At 26.0% G+C, this 27,588-nt stretch overlaps 2 protein-coding genes across 2 annotated transcripts; one reads left to right on the forward strand and one right to left on the reverse strand.

Moving 5' to 3' along the window:
• Positions 1-4,167: 4,167 nt before the first annotated feature.
• LOC129965848 (aminoacyl tRNA synthase complex-interacting multifunctional protein 2-like) lies at positions 4,168-14,524 on the reverse strand. The gene is made up of 5 exons (XM_056080077.1): positions 14,264-14,524; positions 10,227-10,352; positions 9,728-9,947; positions 6,401-6,473; positions 4,168-4,532 (listed from the first exon to the last, which is right to left on the reverse strand). The coding sequence occupies exons 1-5, from the start codon at positions 14,396-14,398 to the stop codon at positions 4,208-4,210; spliced, it is 879 nt and encodes a 292-aa protein (XP_055936052.1). The 5' UTR covers positions 14,399-14,524; the 3' UTR covers positions 4,168-4,207.
• A 300-nt stretch (positions 14,525-14,824) lies between these two features.
• On the forward strand, positions 14,825-27,507 carry LOC129977852 (zinc finger FYVE domain-containing protein 21-like). The gene is made up of 7 exons (XM_056090589.1): positions 14,825-15,039; positions 15,430-15,480; positions 17,196-17,364; positions 20,473-20,551; positions 20,633-20,730; positions 24,107-24,237; positions 25,478-27,507. Exons 1-7 carry the CDS (start codon positions 14,908-14,910, stop codon positions 25,514-25,516), a joined length of 699 nt encoding a protein of 232 aa, XP_055946564.1. The 5' UTR covers positions 14,825-14,907; the 3' UTR covers positions 25,517-27,507.
• The last annotated feature ends 81 nt before the right edge of the window (positions 27,508-27,588 follow it).

The raw sequence follows: 27,588 nt of genomic DNA on the forward strand, positions 1-27,588 counted from the left end.
ATAGATTTACTACAAAGTTTCTATCGCTCACCGATGGTGCCGGTTTTCATTAGTAGGCTATGAAATACACAATTTAAATGTGTGTACTTTGAGAATAAAAATGTAAGCATTTGTGATATTCACAGTCTTTCCCAAAGCCAAGAGTTTAATGCGGAGGGAGTTGACACCTTTATTAGAGAATATGCGAGAATGTTTTGAAGAGATCACTCCCACAGGTTTTATTTTCCTGCTTCATTTTCACAATTTGTTTAGAATATTAGACTAACGAATAACAAGAATTAAAAGTATCACTATACAAAGCAAGTTAGAGAAAATAAAACTATTGGTCATCTGAACAGCTAATATCGGTGGCTCTTATTTTAAAACATGACGTGTGATCTAAAAAGTTTCGAAAATAAATATTTGAAGATTGCACAGTCCCTTATTAGGTTCTAATAAGGGACTGTGACAATTTTCCTCATGTCACAGTCACATGATTAATGTAAGTGCGAAAGTCATCTAACATGTAACTAGACGTTGTTCTTTTCCTAAATTGTGATATCAGACTTTTTTTTTTTTTTTTTTTTTTTTTTTTGCATTATACCTTAGCGAAATATGTTCTTGAAATTCTCTGGGGGGGGGGGGTGATGGTCTGGAAGTTAGATCTTAGCTTCGGACAAGATGATTCCAGGTTTGAACCCCAATTCCATCGAACAACTGCCCTGTAAGTCGTTCCATGTTAAATCCATTGGAACGTTGATATAATTTAACTAAACCAAATTTAACAAGAAAGACAACTAAGTAACAAGCTGAATAATTATCTTAAATTATAAGATAGAAAGACCAGAAAATTTTTCTCTATATAAGATTCTTCATATAAAGACTGCTAAAAAATAATGAATCTAGATTGAATGATGTAAGTGTAAGTGCTAATGTAAGTGTAAGAAAAGTGTATGTAAATGTAAATGTAAGTATTGTAAGTGCTAGAAAATGTAAATACTGTTTTTAAATATGAAATGGCTAATACCTTACAATGCAGTAAAAATGGAAAGTGGTCAGTGGTCTTCAAACAGCATAAAAAGACGTCGTTATTATGAATATTCCAACAACTGCACTAAACATTATTAAATTATTATGAAAATGAAATAAAGTTTATTACATATAATCCTTTATTAGATTCCTAGGAAGCATTTCAAGTTCCTCTATAATTTAGAATTACGTCTGAGAATTCGATATTACTAGAGATACATTCGACGTCTAAAATTCCGATGCTAAAATTCTACCTCGAAGTCACTATAGATACAACTATCTAGAGCTTTTGTACCATACTTTGATATTCAGATGATGCAGAACAAATACGACTAGAGTTTGTCGATACTTTTTTACCCTATAAAACCAAAATATGTAATCTTAATAGAAGTTCATGGATTGTTTTAGAATATCCTTTCCAGAGTATACGAAAATTATTTTTTTTTAGACAGCGAATTCTGAATCGTAGTCAGAAGGCGAAAATTTCTGAGCCTGCATCCATCTATCTGAACCAATCTGAGGATTTTTTGACTAATAATGAAACAACATATACACGATGAGACTTCGGAAGAAATTAACCATATGATCACGATGCCGAGACTTTACGGAGAAATACTAAATTATTATGTCAATTAAATAGTGACTGAAACGAAAGCTTTGAGATAGCTCGTTTTGACTCTTCTTTTATAAGCTATAAAAAATAATACAGTACCAATAAAATATATCTTCTAATATGCTAGTAAAATATTGCGATCAAAAATAGCAACATTTTGCTCTATTAAGCTGCTATTTTGCATGATATAGCGGAGTCCTTAAGCAGATAATTAACACACCACATATCTAATTAAGATGCTTTTGTTCGGTGCCGATAAGTCTGGTTCAGATCATTTTGTTTATCATTAGATCAGATAATTTTCCCAGGACATTAACGTGTAACTGCTGGGAAGGTATAGGGTTAAAAAAAATATTCTACTAACTTTCACAGGTAATTAATTCATTCGTATTAAATAGTCTGAAGTTTTTTTCAAAAACATTTGTTTTCTTGCTATGGTTCAAGTGATAATTAAAAAAAAAAATTGCAATATTTCTATGTCGGTTTCTAATGCATAAAAATTTGAAGTTCGGCATTTTGAGTTAGAACTGCATCAAAAAAATTTTCCATGTTAAAGATGTGAAAACTTTAGTAAATAATCAAACTTCATCTCGTAGCTCAAAGCGTTTTTCATTTTATATTTCACGGACAGACAGACATAATTCAAAAAAGTTCTTTTACTACTCAAGGAAGTCGGAAAAGCGGAGATTCATCAAAATCTCATCATTCGAATTTTCCTGCATTCAAATAAAACTAAAATAAATCAATGGAAGCGACAGTCGACTTTTTCGCATACTGCGCATTTTATACTCTGAAAACAATGAAATAAACAAACTGAGAGAGTTTGGTCCATAATTTAATACAAATTTACAATACTCATATACTGAAACTCACTTTTCTGTATCATTGTGCTTTCACATTAACAGATTCAGATACATGCAAATATACGTTTTAACCTTTCTTGGAATGGGACCATAACATTGATATAGATCTAAAAATTCTAAAGAAAAATCTATATGCATAATTTCACTCATCTATTATTTGCATTTTTAATTTCTTGTATACGAAGTATAGAAAAAGTATTGTAATCGTTAAAAAATGATGAATTTCCACGTTTTAGAATTTCTGAGTTCGAAAAACATGTTTTTGACCTTATGTGACAAAGATAACAGAAAAACGCCTTAAATTAGATGTTTAAAATTTGGTATAAGGTCTTTACAACAATTTTGTAAATTTCTATCAAATTTGGAATGAAATTCATTCAGAGAAGTTTCGTCCATCCAGCTGTCAGAATATAAGTTAAAACAGTAACTACAAGTGAAGACAGCTAGATGAACATAATTTAATACATAAGTCTAACATTTAAAATTTAAACATTTGTCAAATTTGAAACCCAAATCCACAAAGGAATTAACTTCCTGACGCTCTGTACTTCTGCAAAAATGAAAACGCAATAACTTAAAAACACAGTGATTTAAAGACATGAAGTTTGGTATATAATACTATGACTACAATCGTAGTTTTGTATCAAATTTTGGTCCCGATCGATCGGTAAAAACATGTCTAAAACATAAATTCGATTTCCGGATTCTATTAAATGCATGTCAAGGTTTAATCAACAACAACAAAAAAGTACTCCCCAAAAATCAGTATTTTGTAATTATTATTCAGAAATATCATGCAAGGCATTCGCTGCCTCACCCAGGATCCAAAATTTTATGCAGGATAAAGGAGATAACACCTTTATTAGAAGAGTATGCAAGAAAGTTTTGGGGGGACCATTCCCACTGTTCATATAGTTGAATGAACAGATGGAGATGGTTGAATGATAGATATCTTTCGATGAAACAGATTTGAATTCAACAGAACAAAATCTCAAAATTTTAAGAAAAGATTCAACATTTTGTAAATCTGAAATTTAATATAAATCCCATGCTCCTTGCAAAATACCAAAAAAATTGCCTATTTTAGAATCGGTGAGACCTAATTTTGTGAACAATCAATGAACTTTCTTCTATTCTTTGTGTGCAAGGAAATAAAAATATTAAAGTTTTAAAAAACAATTACAGTGTAAAAAAGATCAAGAACTTATAAAATTTATTACATCAACTTGTTATGAAATTTGTATACATCAACTTGCAAGCTTTTGATTTTTACGAACTCCTTGAACCTTGAATATTTTTTTACCTTTCTATGTATCCATTGCAGGAAAAAAAATTTTTAACTTTACTAAAATTTTGGATTAAAAGAAAAAAAAAAAATTTAATATTTAATATTTCTATTATTTAATAAAATGTCTTAATTACTGCAAATATTTTGATAGTAAAATTGCATTTAATATAATATCTAATTAGGCATATAAAGTTTAATAAAACAAAATGCAATTAAAATAATATTTTGAGATGTAAAATGCTTTTAAAATGTTACCTGTTAAACATACTAAATGCTACTCTAATTATTGAATTTTTGAGTGATTTTTTTAGTATGAAATCTAAATCTTAAAAGCATCAGTTACAAGACAAAGATGAGTTTAAATTCTTGACTTTAAAAAAATTACAAAAGAAACAAAAATTACAAATGCTTTTTATTTTTGAGATCAGGAAATTATTACAGTAAAATAATATCATTGCACTTCTGAAATATGTCAACATTTAAAAGTGATTTCAACCACTTTGCAACATTGGCTGGTAGACTTTGATGCAACTTGGTTTGAGTAAGAGCACTCCACATCACAATATCAGCAATTGTATAGCTGTCACCCAGAAGAAATGCACTCTTTCCAAGGTGAGAATTTAGAGACTTCAAAGCTCCTTGCCTATCTTTATTATTACCATGAATAATTGACGAATGCACTACCTCTAGCCAGTTATCAAACTGGGTTGACAGAACTGAATCGGATTCATCAATGAGAGATAGCAATCTAGATAGATACCTGCAAAATAGGATATTACATTTCAGAATAAATCATGTTAAAAAAGAAAAATTTCACAAATTATACATATTTACAACATTAAATAGAAAATTGCAGAGTAAAAGTGGTAAACAATTTATGATAAAAGAAAAAAATTCAAATGCTTTTTCACATTTAAGTGTAAAATGTGCAATGCTTTATAATTTAATAAAGGTGAAAAGTCCCTTGCATTTCTTAAGTTCATTCAAAAGGATATAAAAGGGTCATAAATGTGATGTCCCCAAAAGTTAATAGAGCAATATTTTGAAATATCCAAACCCTTTCATTTTTGACATTATAATTAATTATAATTATCAACTACTATATCAGATAATCAATATTTATAAATGGAAATGTTTTTGCATGTCAGCAGTGAACAAGACAAATGATTAGACCTATCAGAAAAAAGACATGCTATAGAAAATGAGCAAATGCAAGTGTTTATAGATCTTGAAAATAAATATTTATTGAACTTTAGTTTATTCTTACATGCAGTAAGATACCACCAGAAAAGTTTTTGTTCAATATTCAAACAGATTAAATACATAGGATTTTAACCCTTCAACGAGTTCCACTTTTACCTAAATATTATCAACCTCCAAAAAACAAAGTAATAAACAAAAAAATTAAGAAACCAAATAAAATTATATATATCTAATTTCATTCATACCGAATACTAAGACACAATTTCAGTTAAAATTATTATATGGGAAGATGACAGTTAATGAAATAGTTTAATCTAACAAGTCAGTCCTATTATTATTTAAAAGTGGAGTGGTTAAATGTGGATCTTCTAGAATTATGAAATAATTCTATAGAGGAATGGCTCATAATTATGATTGTATTTCATTCTCAATCTATCTATCAACTCTTATTTTTAACTACATCTGCAGGCTATTTTCAACTGCATTTGCACATTTTAATGTAGGGGTTGGTTCCCAATAAAATCATTTTCATAAAGAGGGATTGCTTCTCCAAGAAAAACTTTTTCAAATATTTAAAAATATACTCAATGCACCTTCCTTTCATTAGATTCTTTTTTGGCCAATCACAATAATCAGCTTCCAAGGTTGTCAAAGACATGGGATCATCAGAACTTTTGAACACACAGCAAGTTGAAAGCTTATAAAAATGTTGCCTCATAATTTTTACAAAAGTTTAAACATTCCATGTTTCTTTTGTTTTAACTAGCAACTGCTCTACACAAAACATAAGCACATACAATTAAATTAATATAATTTTATTTGCATACACTTAAAATATCAATTTAAAACAGAAATGAATATGGTAAAGTCTGATTGCCAATGTTTATGTCCTTCAATAGCATGTTTAAATATGCTTAATTTCAAAAAATATGATTATGTAACTAATGTTCAAATGTGAATGATAAATTAGAGAAAAGATAATTAGGTAATTAGGAAAAGGTAAATTGCATGCTCCTTTTAGAAATCCAGTTAATCCATGGGGAAAAAACATGATGAATGAGAATTGCAATTACAAAAATCAAAAGATGTTCACAGGCAATTTGCACATTCATGGAATGTTCAGCGTAGATACCAAATAGAGAAAAGATATAGTCAAATCAGAACTTTTTTAGAATTCATCCAAGTCAAACAAGACTTGTAACAATACAATGTGTTATAGATAAGATAATGATTATATACTGTTGACATTACAGTTATACTGGAAGGATGTTTAATGTACCTGTGAATATAGGTTTAATCAAGAATAAAATATTTGTATTTTCCATTGCTCTTGAATTTTCACTCAAAAGAGAATAAATTGACATTTGAAAATTAATCATAGGAGATAACATCACAATTTATTTATATCTATGCTTTTAAACTCACCTGACAATATTAACTTCACCTTCAATCATACCTTGATGAATAGGATCAATCATCATCTCATGATCCCTATCTCCTAAAAAGAAAAGAAACAAATATTTAAAGCAGTTTTAGTTTTACAATTATTAAGTACAACACCATAAACAAAGACTGAACAAAAATATGTTTTCCAAGATTTTGCTAAAAATATAAATTACATGGGATATTCATTGTTAAATAAAGGCTTGATTAACACAAGCATTTTATAAAAGTGATTAAGAAATGAATTTGAACATCTTGAAATATCAATTTCAAGATTATTTTTCAGTAATACGTAATGCCATATTTTATCTTATTTTATTTATGGCTAGATGATGCAGAAAATAGTTATGATGTGGCAAAAACAAAAAATAAATCAACATATATTTGCAATATAATAAATATATATAATTAGAAAAAAATTTTCTAAGTGATTAAGGATTGTGACAATATAATGCTGATGTTGCATCAAATGATTATAAAATTTTAATGCAAATTCAGAAGCCAAATAAAGATTTCTTCAAATATAAAGTGCTTACTGGCACGTTGACAATAAACAGCATCAAATGTTTGTTTTTTTATTTATTTTTTCTTTATTTTGCTCCTTTTTATATATGGCTTTAAAAAGTGGTACAACATACACTAGCACTTTGGCACTCACTCCATGGCACCTTCTAAAACCACTGTTCAAAGCACTCATATTTTAACCCCTGGTAGCTACACATTAAATTGCTTGGGAAATATTTAGATGGTTCAAATTCTTAACATCAGAAGCAAAAATGCTAAGAAAAACAAAACAAATTCTATAATTTAACTAAAATTTGTTAAATGACCATTTTTAATTCATTTTTATCAGATTCCCAACAGCTATTATCAATCATAAATGATGACAAAAATTTAATTTTTTTTTTTTTATAAAAGTGATGGTTGCTAAACCAAGCAATGTGTAGCAACTTCATATAAAGTTGGCATCATGATAATTAATTTGGTTGCTGTTAAACTTATTTTTCAGGAAGAAGGCATCTGATTATTCATAACATTTAATACTTTATTTATTTTTCAATAGTGCTATGGAAAACTACTTCCAGTGGAAAGTGTCACAAAAATATTTCAACCCAAAAAAAGAGAGCTTAATAAGGAAGGGGTGAAAGAAGAAACGTAAAAAGTCAGACAACAAAATAAAATTCCAAAAATAATTAAAAAGTAAAAAATATATATATGTGATTTTGCCAACTAATGTGGAAATGTAATTAAAACTATTCAAAAATATTATATTTTATACATATATAAACAGTAGAGATTTGATTATTCGCTTTTATGTTGGAAAAAATATCAAAAACTATAATGGTGGCTTTTGTAGTCTATAATATATATAGACTACAAAAGCCACTTTTAGCAACCAGCTGGCTTGCCCAAATTATTAATTTTTTAGGTAGTAAAATAATTAATATGGAATGGAATTTTTTTTTAAAAAAACAAACAATGTGTTATTTGATACAACAGAAATACATGAATTCATCTGAATCAGTCTATTACAAATTATTGGGACTTAATTTTTTAAAAAATGCATTTAATACAAAATAAAATGGAAGAGAAGATTTTTTAAATCTTAATTTTAATATTGATAAAAGCTTGTGACTGAGTTTTAACGAATGAGTTTGAATATCATCAGAACTTTGTTTCAAACTGAAACCAAAGTAAATTAATAAAAAATAATGAAAATAAAGAAAAACTGTACAGAAATGAAATTAATATCATTAAAAAGGTAATTTTTAAAATTTTAAGGTAATGTAAAAACTACTTTTTTGATATGAGATTCTTGGACGATATGAACATCAGTTTCCACAAGCAAATCACAGTGATTACCCATCTGGCAATGGCCAAGCCTATTTTTGAATTCATGAAATTTCGTTTGATGCTTATCTCTAGCATGTTTTACATATTCTGTCCTCTGACTAAATGGAATTTTTATTCCACAGCTGAGAATTTCTAATAATATTTTGCAACTTCATTAATCAGTTCAGCAAAGTGTTGAATTCAACGCAGCTATAAAAAATTTCATTGACCCAATTTGAAATGTTTGTATGACACTTTGTTTAAATTTGGCTGTTGCCATTCAACAATAAATAATAAGAGCAATGTCTGTACCATATGGGCCGGCATTTTATAGCCAGAATCATATATTTTTACTATCCACATAAATTTAAACAAATATTTAAAAAAATTAATTTAAATCAATGTTTATAGTAAAAATATTGTATTTTATACATACAAATTTTATATATGATTTATATTGTAGTATTTACAATAAAAATAATACATAAAAGCTATCATAATAAAGCAATGCATTAAATTACATTTCAAAAGTAACTTTGACATTAATCATAACATTTTACAAAACATTACATTACATAACATTTTACATAATTTATTTACATTTTACATAAAAGTAGCACTATTCATTCTATTAACAATGAAAATGAGCAACAGCTGTTACCAATACAATTTCGTTGTAGCAGTTTTAAATAGCTTTAAATAATATATTTAGGAGATAAAAAGCCGCTTGACAGATAACATAGGATAGTTTTATACAGTTAGTATAGTTAGTCACATGAAAGTTTTGGACATATATCTATAAAATTTGGAGGAACAACAGCAGTGAATAAACAAATTCTGCATATAATATAGAAAATAATTAGGAAAGAATACAGATCAACACAAAAATATTTTTAGACAATTTTACTTATAGTGGATGACATATATGCAATTATTACCTAAGAAACAATTTATTATGTTACTTTCAAAAACTGGTCATTTGTGAATGCTAAAATATTCCTTTCATTAATGACTGAAATTTTTTAATACAATATTTTGAGTTTAACAGTTTGATATAATTAAACCTTTCAAGAGGTTTAATAAAAATATTCTAAAAGAAGATTTGTAGAAATGTATTAAGAATTTACATTATTTTTATCACCATGAATAAAAGCAGCTCTAAAACGATTTAATCATTTGAGACATATATTAGATAAACAACTAAAAAATTCAGTAATTCTTAGCTTTTTTTTCCCTTCTAACTTCATTTTGCAAGAAAAAACTTCTTTCAATAGCATTCAGAAAATTTTTTAAATTACTTAAAAAATTTTTAATAAATAAGAAAATGAATAAAGCTAATGATAAATTTCACAATCCTAATGTCTTTCTGTGTGACCCCATTTGGAGTTACAGAGAAAGGGCAAATTGGACTTAAACTATTTTTGGACAAATAATCTTCTTGAAGCAGTTAATAGTAAAATTAAAATCATATCTTACCATCTCGCCAAATAACTGTCAAAGAAAGGTTACAAGATTCTGATGATGAAGAATTTTGTAACTGTCTAATTTCTTCTGGAATGGCATTAAGAGAAGAATGCTTGTATGTCACAAGTCGTGTTGGTGTTGACTGGGCAATCAAATGATATAAAACCCAAATACTCAAAGGAGGAGATTTAGGATTTGCCTTCACAACAATATCTTGAAACTTCCCAAGATTCTGCAATAGAAGCACAGCTCTTTATATAGATTATATACCAATATTAATGCTTTATATCTTAGAAATAAATCATTTATAAGCAGGAATTTTATAGAACAGTTTCTATTTATTTATTCATTTGCATTCATATAAGTAAATGTATGTAAGCAGTATTTCTGATTACATACATCTGCTCTTGGATCATTGCTCTACTCCAGCAATGATTTTTTTAAAAAATTACTTCATCAGTATCCATTTTCACAAATACTAAATAATTATTAAATGGACAAATGTACTTACATTATCACTGGTAACACCAAATTCTGCTTTTAATTTTAACACTTTTTCTTTGAGATCTTCTAGTTTATGTATAATGTTTAGTTGAGATTTTTCTAATTCAGCTAAATCCAAGCTCTTTGAGCTAACCTAGAGAGAGGGGAAAAAAAGGAGTTAAAATATTTAACTGAAAAATAAACTATAAAAAGTCTCATATCACATAACTAATTCTAGCGTGCTTTTTCATTACAGCTAAAAAATGCTCCGAATTTACCACTTTTCATTAATGATCAAATATTCATCAAGTACAGATGCTGTCTGCTACAAAACACAAATCACTAGCATAAACTATCAATGCTTAGTCAGGGTTGGCAATGAAAATTAGAAAAAAAAATCCCTGTTTTTCCCCTGCATACATTCAAGATATGAGGAAATGTGCAAATAGCACTTATGGGCTAGTTATAATGCAACATGGTTTTAAGGAGTATCAAAAAAAAGAAAGGGCAGGAAGCAACATTTAACATTATTTGAAATTACAGCATATTAAAAGAAGGTTTATATTTACATATAGAAAAGAAAAAAAAAAACAATTTCTCTTTATTCATTATCTGAAATTTAGCAAGTCAAAATTTATATGTTAAGGGGAGGGAGGAATATATTCCCTCTCATGCTCTTCAATTGTACATCATATAAAATGAAGGACATGGGTGAAATAAAATACAAAATATTTTTGTTATAATACAAATCATTTAACAAAAAATATTACAAATCAAGGTTACTTTTTTTTTATTTATTCATTTTTGCCAATTCATGTATTTAGGCATCAATTTCTGCAACTTTTTCAGTCATCATTTCATGAAGCAAATCTCTAACAAGTAAGGTACAGCTTTTTTTGTACAGCCTAATGAACTTTTTTTTTTTTTTAGCTATTTCACTTTAAGTGAACATATGAGAAAATATTTTAAATATACAATTGAATGCACCAAAGGACTAGTGGGATGCAACAAATTTTAATGCCCAAAAAAATTCAACTTTAAACTATTGTTCTTGAACTAATATCATTGATTTATTATCAGATATTAAATTTGATGTTTTCAGATTTGACATGTCAACTTTTAATGAATTCCTTTTAGATACTAAGTCAACATCAATGATGACTCTTTTGAACTGGTGCACAGTCTAGCATATTTTCCAGTTTTGGCTTGACTCGTAAAAGCATATTTTCCCATATTACTTAGATTTTTTTATCTTCTTACAAAGCAAGCAGTATGCAATAAATGGAGTGTGCAGAACATCTCGAACCCCTTTAACAAAATCATGATTTTTTTTTTAATTATCCAATTTATATTAAATACAGATTTTGAGCAGCTCATGGTTTTTAAAAAATTCTCTAATTTACTTTGAATAAGCTCACTGTTTTTCAAATAAAAAACAAACATTTCAATAAACTCAATAATGCTAAATTAAACACCAGAGCACTGCTTCTACTGATTGAATGTTGCTATTCTCACCAAAGAAATGTATTTTATTTTTTCAAGCAGTTACAAAAGTCTCTGGCATGCTCATTAGCTGCAATTCGAGAATCTCATGGAAAAAGAACAAATATCTTACAAATTGGAACTGGAAGGATATATATAGAGAAAAAAAAAAGCGAGTTTCCACATTACACAATAGCAAATGGTATTGTTCCATTTTTAGAATCTATGACTACAATCTTTTATTCTTGCAATCTTTAGAAAATGGCATTTTATAAATAGATTAAAAAAATAACTAAGAAACTTAAAATTTTCTGTATTCTCCCAGTTTTTAAGAGAATTTTCAAATTCCTTAAGATTTTCCCAAGGTATTTTTTTTAACGATTTTTTAATTTCCTGTGTTTTTCTGGCTTTCCATGCTCTACAGTTGGTGTAATAAACCTGTTAATGCATCTATATAGACTTCAGTCATTAAAAGAGACAAATGCCAACAAAATAGAGAAGAGCCTTTTATGCTTGATGAAAACTGCGGTCAGTGTAACAGAAAAAAAAAATCAATATATAGTATTACCCAATATTTACAATATTATTGTTTTTGCGTTCAGATTTTCTATGCATTTTCGACTAGGTAAATGCTTTAATATCATTTGCACTTTCGCACAATTTTACAACCCTATTCCTTTGGTGAAAAATGTAAAGAAAGGTGCAATACTTATGGGTAATGTATATGTGTGTGTGTAAAACACAAATAAATGAGCAAACAGTATTTATTTATATATTCAGTACATTATTTTTGTTAATTTGTCAATAAGAGGTAATCATTTGCAATATTTTTCCTTTAACTTTCTTTTTCAATATAAAAAAAAATCAACTGAATCATAAGAACAGTCAATAAAGATGAATAATCAAACCCTCGCAGGTAATAAATATATATATATATATATATATATATATATATATATATATATATATTGGTATACTGTTGATAGTATGGATACATCTAAATGCAGCAAGTCACAATCTTCTACACTGATTTAAATAATGATAGCCTCAATGCATATTGAGTAAAATTCTGCATTATTTAGAAAGTGTTTTATTAAATGTAAAAGTTAATTATTTTGATGATTATCAGATATTTAACATCTCTAGCATTAAATGTTTCTTCTTTGAAAACTGAAGCAAAGCATTACTCATACTTAGATTTTAAATTATTTAGAAAAGAGAATTATATAAAAATTAATATATTGATATACTTTTATATAATATCTGTACTAATAGGTTTGCCTGTTTTTTTTTTTTTTTTTTTCATCTTATATGCATTATTAATTCTTAACAATCAAGAATATATCTACATATGCTAAAACTGAATGAATTCTAACAAAAATGATACAAGCATATGAGAATAATATGGCAAGTTATTTAATTTTGAGATCTCTAACACATAAAGCTTGTAATATAACAAAACAAAAGTCTGTTTACATAACAGGCAACTTTTCTTATTTCCATTCCAACAATATGGTTTAATATAACATTTTTTTACTCAAAGTCTAAAGCAGTATATTAGTATTAATAGATACAACAGTATTATTCCAAAGCACACATTTTGAGATAAAGCTGTTTTTACAAAAACTTACAGGAAAAAATCCTCGTGTCATATTTCTTCAAATTATTGCCTTACAACTAGTCAGATAAACAACATGCAGCATGTTCAATTTCAGACAAATTTAACCAGCATGTAGTTTTCAATTGTGAACTCAAAGCCATAAAATGGTACTTCATTTCCGATGGTTTAGATAGGTCCAAACTAATTTTGAAATTAACTCGCTAAGTATGGAAATTTACGCGCCATAAGGTACCAGAATAAATATAACATTATGAGAATAAATGCTGATTATTTTTTTAAATCTTTTATGAAGGTCTCAATAAGAGAAGAAGAAACATAATAGAAAACATAGAAAATTTATAAATGATAATAAAAAATTAGGTACATTTCAGCCAATTATACATTTTTTTTAAATATAAAAATGTTTATAAAAGTACTAAGGCACTAAACACAAAGTTTTTGCAAAACATCATTAAATATAGCAATAGTTTTTCAATTAAACATATAAGTTTTAAGAACCTAATTCTTCTTAATAGCATTATATATCACCAAACGTTTTTACATAGAAGTTATATACAAGATAAATCAATTCTAGTACTTAAACTATGCAGCATATATTTTCAGGAATCAAATCAAATAACAAATGACAGGATAAGAAATTTCTGATAGCTCCTTTAATTCAATTTACTTTATTATATACATACATAATACATTCACACACACACACACACACACACATATATAATTGATCATTCATTCATCACAAATTTTTGATCCTTGAATGGGACTTGCATTAGAAATTTCATTTAAGATAGATACAGTAATTCGTTTTTCCGCTCTTAACATATAAGTATCAACAATCATTTATTCTAAAGCAGTAAATATATTAGTAAATCAAATTTATGAAAATACCAGTCAGAAATTAATAATTGTATAATGAAAGGCTTCAATAAATTAAATTCTATATGCAAATATTTAGTTACCTCGTGTGAAAATTCAGTGGAAAATTTACTGTCATGTAAATTATTCATCTTATACATACAAGTAGGAAGAACAATATTAGACGTGAAGTCATATAAGGGTCTAACGTGATACATCAGTGGCCCGTTTGCAGTCATCGCCTTATCTTTGCAGCAGCTAAAATTAGAGAAATTTCAAACAAACATAAATACAAACAAAAAATTCCCACACGTTTAAGATACCGACGAATCGGAGAAATCGGCAAGGGAAAGAGAAAAGGAAGTGACGTATAGGAAACGAAACCAAAAACGAAATTTTGGTATTTATCTGTATATATCAATTGAGATGGAAAATAAGTAACTTAATATATATCTTTCAATAAAGGTTCGACAAAAATGTATCATTTTTGTAGACTGAAAGATGTGCACTAAAAAATTTTGTACTTCCGTAAATCAGAGAGCATTGTTCCTCTAGTATGACAGCGATTTTTTCTCATCTTAACGTTTATAGCAAAGGCCCCAATACTTATTTTACAGAGAAACCTTATAAATATAACTGTAACTGCTGAATCCTTAATGTTTATTTACATCTGGGGTGGGTGTGTATGCAGTCGTCGAGTGGCTAGTTTCGAAATCTGTCAATAATAGTTCAGGATAGGATATGAGAAATGTCTTACGAGAACTTAGATTGTAAGAAACGTTTAGTAAAAAGCCGAAGTGGTTTAAGAATAGTTCGTTTAGATGATGAACCTACTAGTCCATTTGAAATAAGGGAACCATTTTGGGTTCCTGATGGAGAGGTAATTTATTAACATTTCTTATATATTCATTTCCATATGCGCATATTTTGTTTTCTGTTGAAACAGTTTCATACTCCTTAAGATTTATTTTTGTTACAGTCTCAATTTTTACGAAATTTTGAATGGAAATTTGTCATTTAAAAATTTTTTGTCATTAATGTATTTTTTAAATAATTTAAATTATCTATTGTTTGTATTAAATGTCATTTTCTATGGTATAAAATTAATAAAGTTTCGGTAAATTTTTACCAATTTCTTTCTCTTATTACTTTATTTTGATGCTTAATTGTAATGATTATGTCACTTGTTTGTTCGTTCTTATGGCAGTTTTACTATTGCTGCTTGAGGTTCCAAATTAAAAATTTTTTACTGTATTTTTTTCCCATTTAGTCACCGTCATGTGCACATTGCCATACAAAATTTGATTTCTTAACTCGCAGGGTAAGTATTTTAACAAATTTGAATTGCATTATTACAATCTGCAAATATTTTCTATTTCTCAAATAATATTTTGTATAAATATATTTAACTAACATTTTAAGGTTTGATCATGCTCAAATTTAAGATTATTTATGTATATATTTGGTTAGATAATATTCTATGTTTTAGTTAAACTGAACATTTTTATGCTTTTAGATTTTTTTTTTATAAGTACAAAATAATTTTTAAATTCTCTACAACTGTATAAGTTTTTAATTAAATAATTTCAAACTATGCATGCTATACAAACATGTAAATTTAATAAAAATAATTCATGATAAATTAACATTATTTTAATAAGACATATTTACATTTAGAGAAAATAAAATTTGTGAAATAAGGATGCTTTCTCTTAATGTATATTGCTGCCAATATTAATTAGTTTTTATTAAAATAGTTACCATTAGTTTTTAGTATCTCTATTTAAGAATGAAACTAATTACGGAATCAGTAAAGTCAGATGCATGCTCATTTTTGAACATTAATCATTTTTTTTTAATCTGTAAGGTGTTCATGCATAAAGTAATAATTAATAAGCATTTAATTTTCTTGTTTCAAGCATTAAAAAATATTTTACAGAAAAACTCATGTTGTGCATAAAAGGATATTTTGCTTGAAGGTGTAATACAGATATATGTCACAGTTATAACATAGGTTGATATTAAATATGTTACCTTTTTTTGTTTTTAAAGTTTTGGGATAAAACAAATGAAAGGTGTTTGATTTTGGAAAAGAAATGCCTAATCAAATTTTAGAAACTTCAGGCTAGCAATGTTTTTATGTGTTCCTTTGAATTTCTTAAAGAACTAGAAAGCAAAATTCAAATTTACGATATTTTAAAGATTGTTCATTTTGCACTTTATTTATAGGAATTAATATTTAATTTTTTTTTATTTTGCACATTCATTATTTATTCTGATAAATTTATAATGCTATATCTCAGAATATTGAGTTAATTCAGTTCTTTTTATAGTATAGTCAAATGTTTTGTAGTTAAGTTTCAATTTTTCTTTATTTATTTATCAAGTAATATATTTAACTGCTTTAAAACTATGAACTGGACAAAAAGAGGCAGATGGAAAAGTCTCATTTTAGGGCCAGGGAAATATGGATTTTATATCCTTTTTAGTGAATGAGATAATATAGGGAAATAATATGTGTTAAATATACCATTTTTAATCAGATTTCCATTTATGTGGCATGGAAGTTTAGTGAATGAACAAATATGTTAACACTTGTATTCTTGGTCATCTGTCCATTATTGAAAATTATAAACTCCTACCCAAAAAAGTTTTTTTTTTTTTTTTTTTTTGTACCTACGTTAGTCTAATTAAGAACAAAATGAAGGATTATTACTCTTTTCCCTTGGAATCTCTAGGATTTCTTATAGTAAGTAAATTGATGTTAGTTATTATAAAGAAATCTTAAAATAGTTCTATATTTGTAATAATTTATGTGATAGTTATTTTAAAAGAAATTCTAATTGAACAAAAATGTACCTTCATTAGCTTTTATTTCAAACCTGAGAAAAACCTATATAAATTTTGAAGTGATTGCTTGATTATTTTTATTATGTTTTATAGAAGTTTTTTATTAGTATTATAGATAATATATTGTATCTGTTCTTTAAAATTTTCTGGCATTTAAGACTTATTTCCCTTATTATTTTATTATAGCATCATTGTAGACGATGTGGAAATGTGTTTTGTAATCCCTGTTGTGAAAATAAACTACCTCTTCCAAGAATGTCATTTGTTGATCCTGTAAGAGTGTGTGGAGATTGTGTTGAGGTGACCAAAAAAGAAAATGATTTTTATGAAAAACATCTGAAGGTGTTATTAAGTGGTTAGTGTTACTTTGTTGGCTAAAAGTTGTTTAATATAATTATTTTATTTGGAATGGGAGAACTTTTGAATGTTTTTTTAACACAGTTAATTTATGATCTAATATTTTCTGAAAACAGTTTAATTTTGTAATTATTCTCTTACTTTGGTTGAGGATATAACTGTATAACTTTATCATGTATTAAGATAGAATTGTCTCATGCAAGAAACTGGGAATATTTAGCCTCAATTTTAATATTCCATGTTCTAGCTTTATTTACAAAATTTGCTAATTGCTCTATTGTTGTCTTCGAGGTACAATTTAAACTATAATTATCGCCCTTTTTAAATATAAATTTCTGAAATATGAATTCAAGATTCTGAATCAATTTATTAATCTAGTTGGCTCAGTGTTTTGCATTGTTTTCTTTCTTAAAAATATAAAAACAATCAAATCAGCAGTGTATGAAGCACTTTTAGTTTTTGTGATAGATATTGTACTTTAATTATTCCATTACAATCATGAAATAGCACGGAGACATAAAGAAAGATTTAAGAAATTTTTAATATAAAATTATTATGTATTACAAAAACAAAATTAGCATGTAAAATTGGAGGTAGAATTTAGCTGCATGATATTATCATTATGCCCATATATGAATAAAAGATCCAGATAAGAACTTTTAATAAAATAAAGAACTTCTATTTTTTGATATGGTTAGTAAATTTATTTTTAGGTATAGTAATAAGAATGCTAAAGTTAAGATTTTCCAAATGTGAAGTTATAATTTTGGTACAATGGAAACAGGAATATATTTTAAAAGTCCTATTGTAGAAATACAAGAACTCAATGAAAAATATATTGTGCATTTTTAAACATAAGCCAATCCAGATATAAGCTATGAATGCATTTTTCCCCCTTTAAAAATTTATCCAAAATTCATAACTTTTATATAAACAAAAAATTAAAAAAAAATTAATTCCTGTGATATTTATGCATGTTACCATATATTACCAAGTACATAAAACTAAATATGTTCCAATTAAGTCATTGTAAAATGAAGTACCTGAAGCCAAAAGTGCTAGTTTTCACTCTAGCACTTTTGGCATCATCTTTCTATATAAATCTGACACATTTTTTTTTTCATTTATTTGCAATTTTGTATATGATTATTTGTATCTGTGATAAGTTATTATTTTCTATGCCTTTTTATATTTGATTGAAAGAAGATTGCGAAGAGAAATTTTTTAAGGACAAGTTTTAAACTATAAACAATTGCATTTCAAAAATTTCTAAGAATAGAACAGCTTGGACATTTTGAAGAATGGAGAGTAGCATAGGTACTCCCATTCTTCCATAAATCCTCTTATACTATAAATCAACAATAATACTTCATTTTCACTAACAGAATGGCTTATGTAATTTAAAATTGTGTCTTAAACTTGAGAAATAATATAATATAGAAAAAGTATACAAATAAAATATGTTGTGCTTAAATATATTTACAAATTTATCAATTCTGTCCAGTTAATGAATATAAATCAGTGTTTTTAACAAGATTAGTGACATTGTTAGATAAATGCCAACACCCATTCTTTAAATCAAAAAGAATTCTTGGTTTATACACAGAAACATACAGTAATGATAATCTTCTTATTTATTTGCACAGTTTTACTGTTTTTTATAGTTTTTCTGTATGATTTCTGATAATTATCCTAAAGAGGTATTTTATTATTCATTCTTGTTTTTTTTTCTTCAGATTATTATTATTGTTTTTGTTGATGTTATGCTTAACTGGTATTAGAGTTTTTGAGTAAATTTTCCAATTAAAAAAATTTAAACCTGATTATTTTGAATTGTGGCATTTTAGAAAAGTATTAAAATTTCTGAAAAGTTTCATTACTTTTGAAAATTTGCATTTCTATTTACTGAGTTTCTGTGAATAAAAATTTAGTCAGTTAAATTCAATATATTCCTTATATATACATATATATATTCCTTGTATGTGTGTGTGTATATATATATATATATATATATATATATATATATATATATATATATATAAAATTTAGTATCATTTGTCAAGCAAAGATTACTATATATCAAATATCTGGGTAATGTTATTAGTCTTAATAATGATTTCAAATTTTTTGGCTGTTTTTTTTATTTAATTTCATTAGAATTTTAATTAGTTAACTATGTAATTGTAAATATTTTGAGTTGCAAGTGAAGAATATAAAAATATGAGCTGAATTAACTTAGATAAATCTCAGTTTATAATCTTTAATATTGCATTTGTTTGTGTTTGAATTTTTCACTTTTTACTTTCTGAAATTAATTATTTAAATTAAGAAGATTTTATCTAATAATTGTTAATAATATTAAGACTTAAAATCTACATTTTAGAATATTATCTTTCATGTGATGACAAAAGAAAAGTATCTGTCCAGTAATTAGATGCTGGACAATAAAATGATGTATTAAAAACCAAATATTGAATTAATTAGTTTTGGTGTTTTTATATGATTTTAAATCTGTTATTTGCCTTTAAATCTGTTATATTTTTATCCCTTTGCAACTTTATTAACAACAATCTTGTAGGAAATTGGGTCTATTTTCTTTTCTTTTTTTATGTTTAATAGCATTGTAAGTTTATATCCTTTCTAATTAGATTTTGTAATGTAATTACATCAATGTAATTTGATAATTCAGATGTTCTAAAGGCTGATTCTGATTTAAAAAAGTACAATATTGATAAATTTATGATATTTTTAATTTTAAAAGAAGCAATGAACTTTTTTTTTCTGAAAAAGTGTCATTGCACTAAAATTGTTTTCTCTCTCCCTAATGTGATAATAAAATTTATCGTTTTAGAAATGGTAGAGCTGATAAAATGATGAGATTATTGCACAAAATATAATGAAATTTTAAATTCTTTTTTTTAATTATGCCATTTTAACAAATAATTATAATATCATAAGAGCCAAAATAGTTTTCATTAAATTATTGAAACTATCCCCTACAATATAAATTTTTTTAAACTTTAAAGAAATTGAGCGTTTTTTATCCATTAATTCAAATTCTTTATTAATTTATTTTAATAATTCTAAACATAAAATTTATTTTTAGGTGCAAATTTTAATTTGGATGAAGACAATGGATCAGGGACCTTAATTCCACTGTTTTGCTGCTTATCTAAAGATCATCAGTAGTTAACTTTTTGTTGCTTTTTATTTATCAATTTATAGCATTTTTTTATTATTATTTCTAAATGATTTATTTTTTATAGGGCAATAATATTTGATGGTGGAAATATGTGGCAACACAATCCAGTGCCCTTAGTAGATATAGTATCAGTCCGAGTATTAGGATCCAGTTCATCTGGAGGTATAAATTGTCATTGTGAGCATATAAAATAAACATAAATTTACATCTATATGTGTTGGATTTGTTAAAATTTGGGTTTTTATTGATTTGTATTATGACAAAAAGTATAATGCATTCTGAATTGATTTGCTGCATTATTTGAAATTAAATGAATGTTCCATTTTAAAATAGCTTATTAAATAAGAAATGAAGGAAATAAAATTTCAGGAACTTGATTTGAAGCATATAAATACATATATAAAGGTGAAGTTACATGCAAAGGTATGCCTTCGCCAATTCGATCATTTAAAAGAATCTTTTTGTTCTTGTTGTTGTTAATGAAAATACATAAAGCATTTGTCTCTACTATAAAGTAATAAGATGTCCAATATTTCTATTATTTTTGTTCAAGGAAGGTATGGGCAAGTGATTCTATATAACATTTTCTCATTTTGAAATCATGATTTCTATGATAAACTGTCTCTTTCAATAAATCTTGTATTTTCTGGATTTTTCTTTCTGCACATATTAAAAATCCTTATCTGATCCATTTTTTGGAAAATCTAGTTTTGCTCTGAAAATTATTTTTAAAATGTTTCTCTATCATAAACAGCAACATCTTCAATACATTATCGTGTTTTCCTTTTGCCATTTATTGTTAATATGGAATGTGTGTTTGTAATATTCAGTAATTCTTATGAATTGTCTTTTTAATTTTTGTTTCTTTCATTCAGATTTGTATGCATTTTAGTAAAAAATAATGCAAAAATAATTCATTTTAACAGTTGAACATTCAGTGTTTTCTATCCATCTCCATGGGAAATTCAATTTAATGGGTTTAACTTTTGCAAAATATGGCTACTTATGTTTTCTTTCAAAAGTAAGTGTTAACCGAAAAATTCAAGCATCAATTTGAAATCTTGGACTGTTGTACCAATGCTCTCTAGATAAATGGAAAAAAATGTTTTTACAAACTGAATTAAAAGCCATTATATATTATTTTAAGTATCATTATTTAATTGATATAAGAATTATTGGAATCTACACAACTTTCACATAAAAAATATGTTCATTTGAAGAGTTGAATTCTGGAGATCTAGCACTAATAAAAGTTATAAAGGCGTTTTCATGTTGTTACTTATTGCCTGACATTATTATAGGAAAGAATTTCCTGTTCATCAGTGCTAATAAACATTGTAATTCTTGATGCATTTTGTCAAATTTCAGCAATAGTTTTCGACTGTGATAATTTCACCAACCTTAGAGAGTTGTATTGGAGAATTGCTTTTGATGATTGCCAATTTCTAATCTTCTTAAATGCAATATTTTCTTTAGTAAGTGTTTGGGTGTTTTTCTTTACCAAGCAACAAGTAGAATATGCTCGGTGAGTGTATCTATATAACAGTACATTACAGGCCATTTCAATTTTTCAAAAAAGAAAAAAAAAAGAAAAAAGGAAAGCAATTTTCACAACGCTAATAATCTTTTGTTGTTTGTTCCCTGTATATGGAGCTTACCTATTGAGCTTTACTGGCTTCTCATTTTGGTGCAAGTGTCATTTCAATGTTGAGTGATTAATCTTAAGTTACAATGTAATTTTTTTTAACTGTTCAAGCAATGGTTTTTAATTGACTTATCCTTTTCATTCTCAAGATTATCATTCCCACAAGACTTCTTAAAACAATTTTGTTCTATATATTTCCTATCTTTATGTATTTTTTTTTTTATGTTACTCTTATTTATGCTTCTACAATTCCCAGTTTAAATTCATGCAACAGTATTTTATAAATTTTCTTTTCTCATCTTTGTTTTAATAATCTGAAAAAAAAACTACTATTATTTTTGCACCAAATTATTATTTATTTTTAAAATACATATATTGTTTTGTGTGCTTGTGCAATCAACTTCAGTCTACAGTCTGTTGCATTATACAAAATTTCTTATAGAGGGAAAAATTCATTTCTCTAAAGGACTACAGATAAGGCTTAGAGCAGTTTTTTTAATGATAAGATAGGGGCATTCTGTGATAGTGAGATAATGAAAATTTTCAAAAAATGCCAGATTGTTACCAAAGAAAATGATATGTAAATTTTCAATAAACTTAAATACAAAAAAAAAAAAAATATTTTCAATTTATACTAAATATCATTGCAGACTTTTGGCACAGTCAAATATAATCATTATTGAGAATTTAAAATTTCTTAGCTAGTTTTTATTATTATTATTATTCTCAGAATACTCAAAATGTATTTAGCTTTTTAAAACAATCTGACTTGATCACCTGCTAAATCTGTTGACTTTAAGGGTAATAAATATTTATGATGAATGCTGTTAAAAGAAAGAGTACTGTTAAAAGAAAGAGTACAAGAAAATTGTTTTACATTTGTTTTGGTGATAAATGGAAAAGCAATTATTTCAATTTTAACTTGAATCACTGTATTCAAGACCCAATCTATGTATTCATTGTTATATTTTAGATTCCTTACCATTAAATCATTAACATTTGTGTGTATCAAAAAAAGTAGATAAAGTCTGTCATTAAAAATGATTTTGTTATATTAAAATTTATTTAAATTTTTGAGTAGGCCATATTTATGTTTGAAAATGTGCCTTTTTAATTCATGTATAATTAAATAGATGAATCATACAAAAAATTGATGTATTTTTATATGCTGGAATTGATTACAATTCTAAAGCTTGCATGTTTATGTGATTTTATTTGAAAGTAAAGCTCTTCGTTATAAAATTATTTGTGTGAAAATAATCTGATTTGTTTTACATGATGGTTCCAAACATTTAATTTCCTATTGATTTTATTTTATATCAGGGCATAATATAATGGCATATGTATAATGTGATATAATATCATGGCATATGTATAAGGTGCCATATTTATTTTATATCATATCAGTGGTATTACCTGAGTATACGTCGCCTGGGGCATAATGTATTTTTTGGGTCACATCATAACATTTAACTTTTTAAAAAAAAAAGGCATAAATGAATTAATATTTTTTCTCAATAAAACCACTAATACTAGAATTTCTGATGCAACCATACCCTTTTTGCCCCAGTCGCTATGTCACTGTGTCATATACCATTAGGCTGTATTGGGAAAAAAAGTACTAAATGAAAATGTAGTCATTTGTTTCCTTCATATGAAATATTTGTATAGATTTTAATATTTCCCTTTTGAGCAATTTAAAATCATCAATATTAATTACAAGCATTTTTTATACCATGATTTTCTCATTTATATCAATTTAAAAATATTTTTATAAATTGCACTATAATATTTCAGGTAAAAATTCATTTTGAAATAAAGTGAACTTTATAAATGTACCCTAGATCTCTTTTTGTTATTTGTTTATTTTATTTATTTATTTTCTTTATCTAGGAGCAGCACAAATAGCTGGAGCTGTGATTAGATTCTTCGATTTCAAAAAAGATGAAAAAGAAATCCGCTTATGTTTAGCTGATATTCCCAATAGAAAACAATCTGCTTCATGGGTGCATGCACTTCAGAAGGTTAGATTATAATTTTCAGATTTTCTATATTCTTCTATAAAATTTTTGCTAAAGCAAAAGATGATTTTTTAAACCTGCAGTAAACTTGACCAAAAGTGAGAACTGTGTCATAAAAATATAATACACTGCAAAATTGGATTTCACAAGTTTAATTTTCCGTAGAAAAATTATATGAGGAATAGTTTAAATTTAACAAGTCTACATGATTTAAATAAACTAAAATGTTATTATGATTAAGAGTGAAAAATTAAATTAATGTTAACTGGAAGCAGTATTATTACTGCTTGATAAATAAATACATGTTTTTTTTTTTTTTTTTTTTTTTTTAAAGCTGCTAATTGTTACTATGCATTTCTTAAAAATGATCTCTTTATTTTTCATTACAGTCAATCTTCAAACAAAATTGAATTGTTCCTCTGTTCTTTTGTAACAGTTCACTGAATTTTTGTGAAGTGAATGTGCATAATAACTTTTGCATTGTTGCTTCTTTTTTTTCTATCTTTTGTTTTACAATATCATTTAATTCTTCATTGATCAATTTTGATTCATTCTTTGATTGTGTCTTCTTCTATATCTGAAATTCCTTCATCACTAATTGCTTTTATGATTTTACAGTTTCTTTTATTTCATTTTCAATATTTAACTTTTTTACTTTTTACAGCATACCACATTTAAATTAAATTATTGTTTGAAAAAATTAGATGAAAACAATTAGGATAATGCATATGTACAAAATTGCATTCTGCTAATTTGTGCTCTGCACTGTATTTCTAATTACTTCATTTTAATGAGATTTTTATACATTGTTCTAATTGTAATATCGCATTTCATCATATTTAATGAGAACTTTTTTTATCCTCTCTCTTTTATTATTTTGCTTGAAAAATAATTTAAAAATCGGATGATTCCAATGATAAAGATTTTTCTCATCTTTTGGGGAAATGGGAGACAATATAATGTTCTTACAGCTACTGAATATGAAGTCAATGGATTGTAAGTTAAATAGTTGGGTAAATTGCTTCGAAAGTTTATTTAAAGGTGTAATGTATGTAAATTTAATTACTGTTACTTCTGTACATTTTTAGAAAAATCCATTAAAATAAATATTTACATAAATAATAACTTGAATTATCATTTCAAAAGTTAATACTATGTTGTTGCTTGTCTTTTTGCTTGTATCTAAGTATATGTGATGAAAATGTTCAATAATTTATGTATTAAATTGTTTTCAATATTTTAGGCCTTAAAGTTTGTGGATCCTTCTGCCAAGACTCCTTAAACATAGCTGCTTCTCTGGAGAGTATTTTTAACAGAACAATTAAAGAAATTCACTTGATGCCTATAAATTCCTCTGTGATACAATCATTTTATATAATTATTGAGATAACTTTTTTTTTTTAATTTTTAGAGTATTCGATTTGTAAACTGCTTGCTATGAAAAATTTTATAAATATATTTAAATTTTAAATGTTTTGAGTTATTTCTTTTTCTGCATGTATATTAAACATTTAAATGTCTAGAAGAGGCTATTTCCTTATAATCTTCTAGAATATTACAGGTAATAAGTAGAACAAAGCAACTTTCTCATTTCTGATTATTCTTTTGATGATACATGTGTAAGATCTGATGTTAATTTGCTTCTTTGTTGAAAATGAAAAACTCATTTTTATATATCACTTGTTTAATTGTTAATCCAAATTTAAAAAAAAAAAAAATCTCATAGTGCCTTTTTCTGTATTGAAACTGAATATATTGTTGATATTTGTTTTATCAATGTTACTATGTAATTGTTTATATTAAATGTTTTGTTGTGAATTCATCTAAATTTTATTGAAATATTGCTTTGTTTTAAAATTCTATTGATTCATATATACATATATGAAAAATTTTCTTTATTAAGTTTCTTAAAATATTGAATGTAAAATATTTCATGAAATTCAACCTAACAGTATATATTTGAGTTTGAAGAATTTGCTTCTTTTATCTCCTTTTCTGGTATCTGAACTCAAGTTACTTTTGCAGACATTTTTTGTAATTACTAGTTTATTGTTAAATGAATTCAGACTTAAAATGTGTCTTTTTTTTTTAACGTGTCCATATTTATATAGATGCTTGATTTTCTTACTTATAGGCTTATTTTGTATAACTATAAAATTAATCTATCTCAATTCAATGTTGTAAAACTAAAATATTTTAATGGAAATCTTTTAGTTTTTATGTAAATAGTGATTTGTATATTTTGTTTTATGTATTTTAACTGACTTGATTATTTTACATATAATTATTATCAATGTGTGTTTCGTTTTTGTTGATTATATGATATTTTCTGGTTTATTTTTATCTAAAGACTTTTGTACAAATGTAATTAATGAAAATTTCTTTCAAAAGTTTTCTTCTGAAGTACAAATATATAAAAGGTGCTTTTGAATAACTGTTACTTCATATTAATGAAGATATCTGATTTTTTCTAATGAAAGGATACCATAATGGTGTAAGTTTTCTAAATAGAACTTTGATCTTTATAAAATGTGTGTTGTCTGTTATATTGTTAGTATTGAATGTCTGTGATTTGTACACAGATATGTATTTACATGAAATGATGTTTTATATTTCCCACCAGTTTTATGATAAAAAGAAAAAAAGTGAGAGAGAATATTTGAATGAAATCTCAAAGTGTGAGTGTATATCAAAACTTTTTTTTTTAACATGAAAAAAAAAATTATTATGCAATGAACATTTATTGTGTCATATATTTCTTTTTTTCTATATACTAAAAATGCCTTATTTTGATATATTCTCAAATGCATGATTTGCTATCATAATAAGTATAATTAAATATACTCGTACAAGCATATGTATCTTTTCAATACATTTTCAATCTCTTAATTTATTTTTAGTCACTGTTTTATAGATATTTTTTACTAAACAGTATAAATCAAATGAAATTTTATTAAATCTAAATTTATCATATGCATGTATAAACTGGTTAAAAAAGTTTTTAATGTTTACTATTTATTATAACAACAAAGACTTGTACATGATCTGTTATTTGGAAAAATGTGCAATATTGATTTAAACAATTATTCTTTAATCTTTGTTTAATGAAAGCTTTGAAATTAATTTCTCTGAACTTTATATCTTGTCATTGTTTGAATATATCATGTGCTATGGATTAGACTGATTTATTATTTTTTTTTTCATAAATTGCTAAGCTTTTGTCGGATTTCATAAATTGTTGAATATCAGATATTTGTGAATTATTAATTTCATTACCACTATGTATGCAAATTTGAATTATGGAAATAAAATTGAAGTTAATATTTTTGCATGTGACTTCGAATATTTTTTATA

The sequence above is a fragment of the Argiope bruennichi genome, chromosome 1 (assembly GCF_947563725.1).
Source record: "Argiope bruennichi chromosome 1, qqArgBrue1.1, whole genome shotgun sequence".
Lineage (NCBI taxonomy): Eukaryota > Metazoa > Arthropoda > Arachnida > Araneae > Araneidae > Argiope > Argiope bruennichi.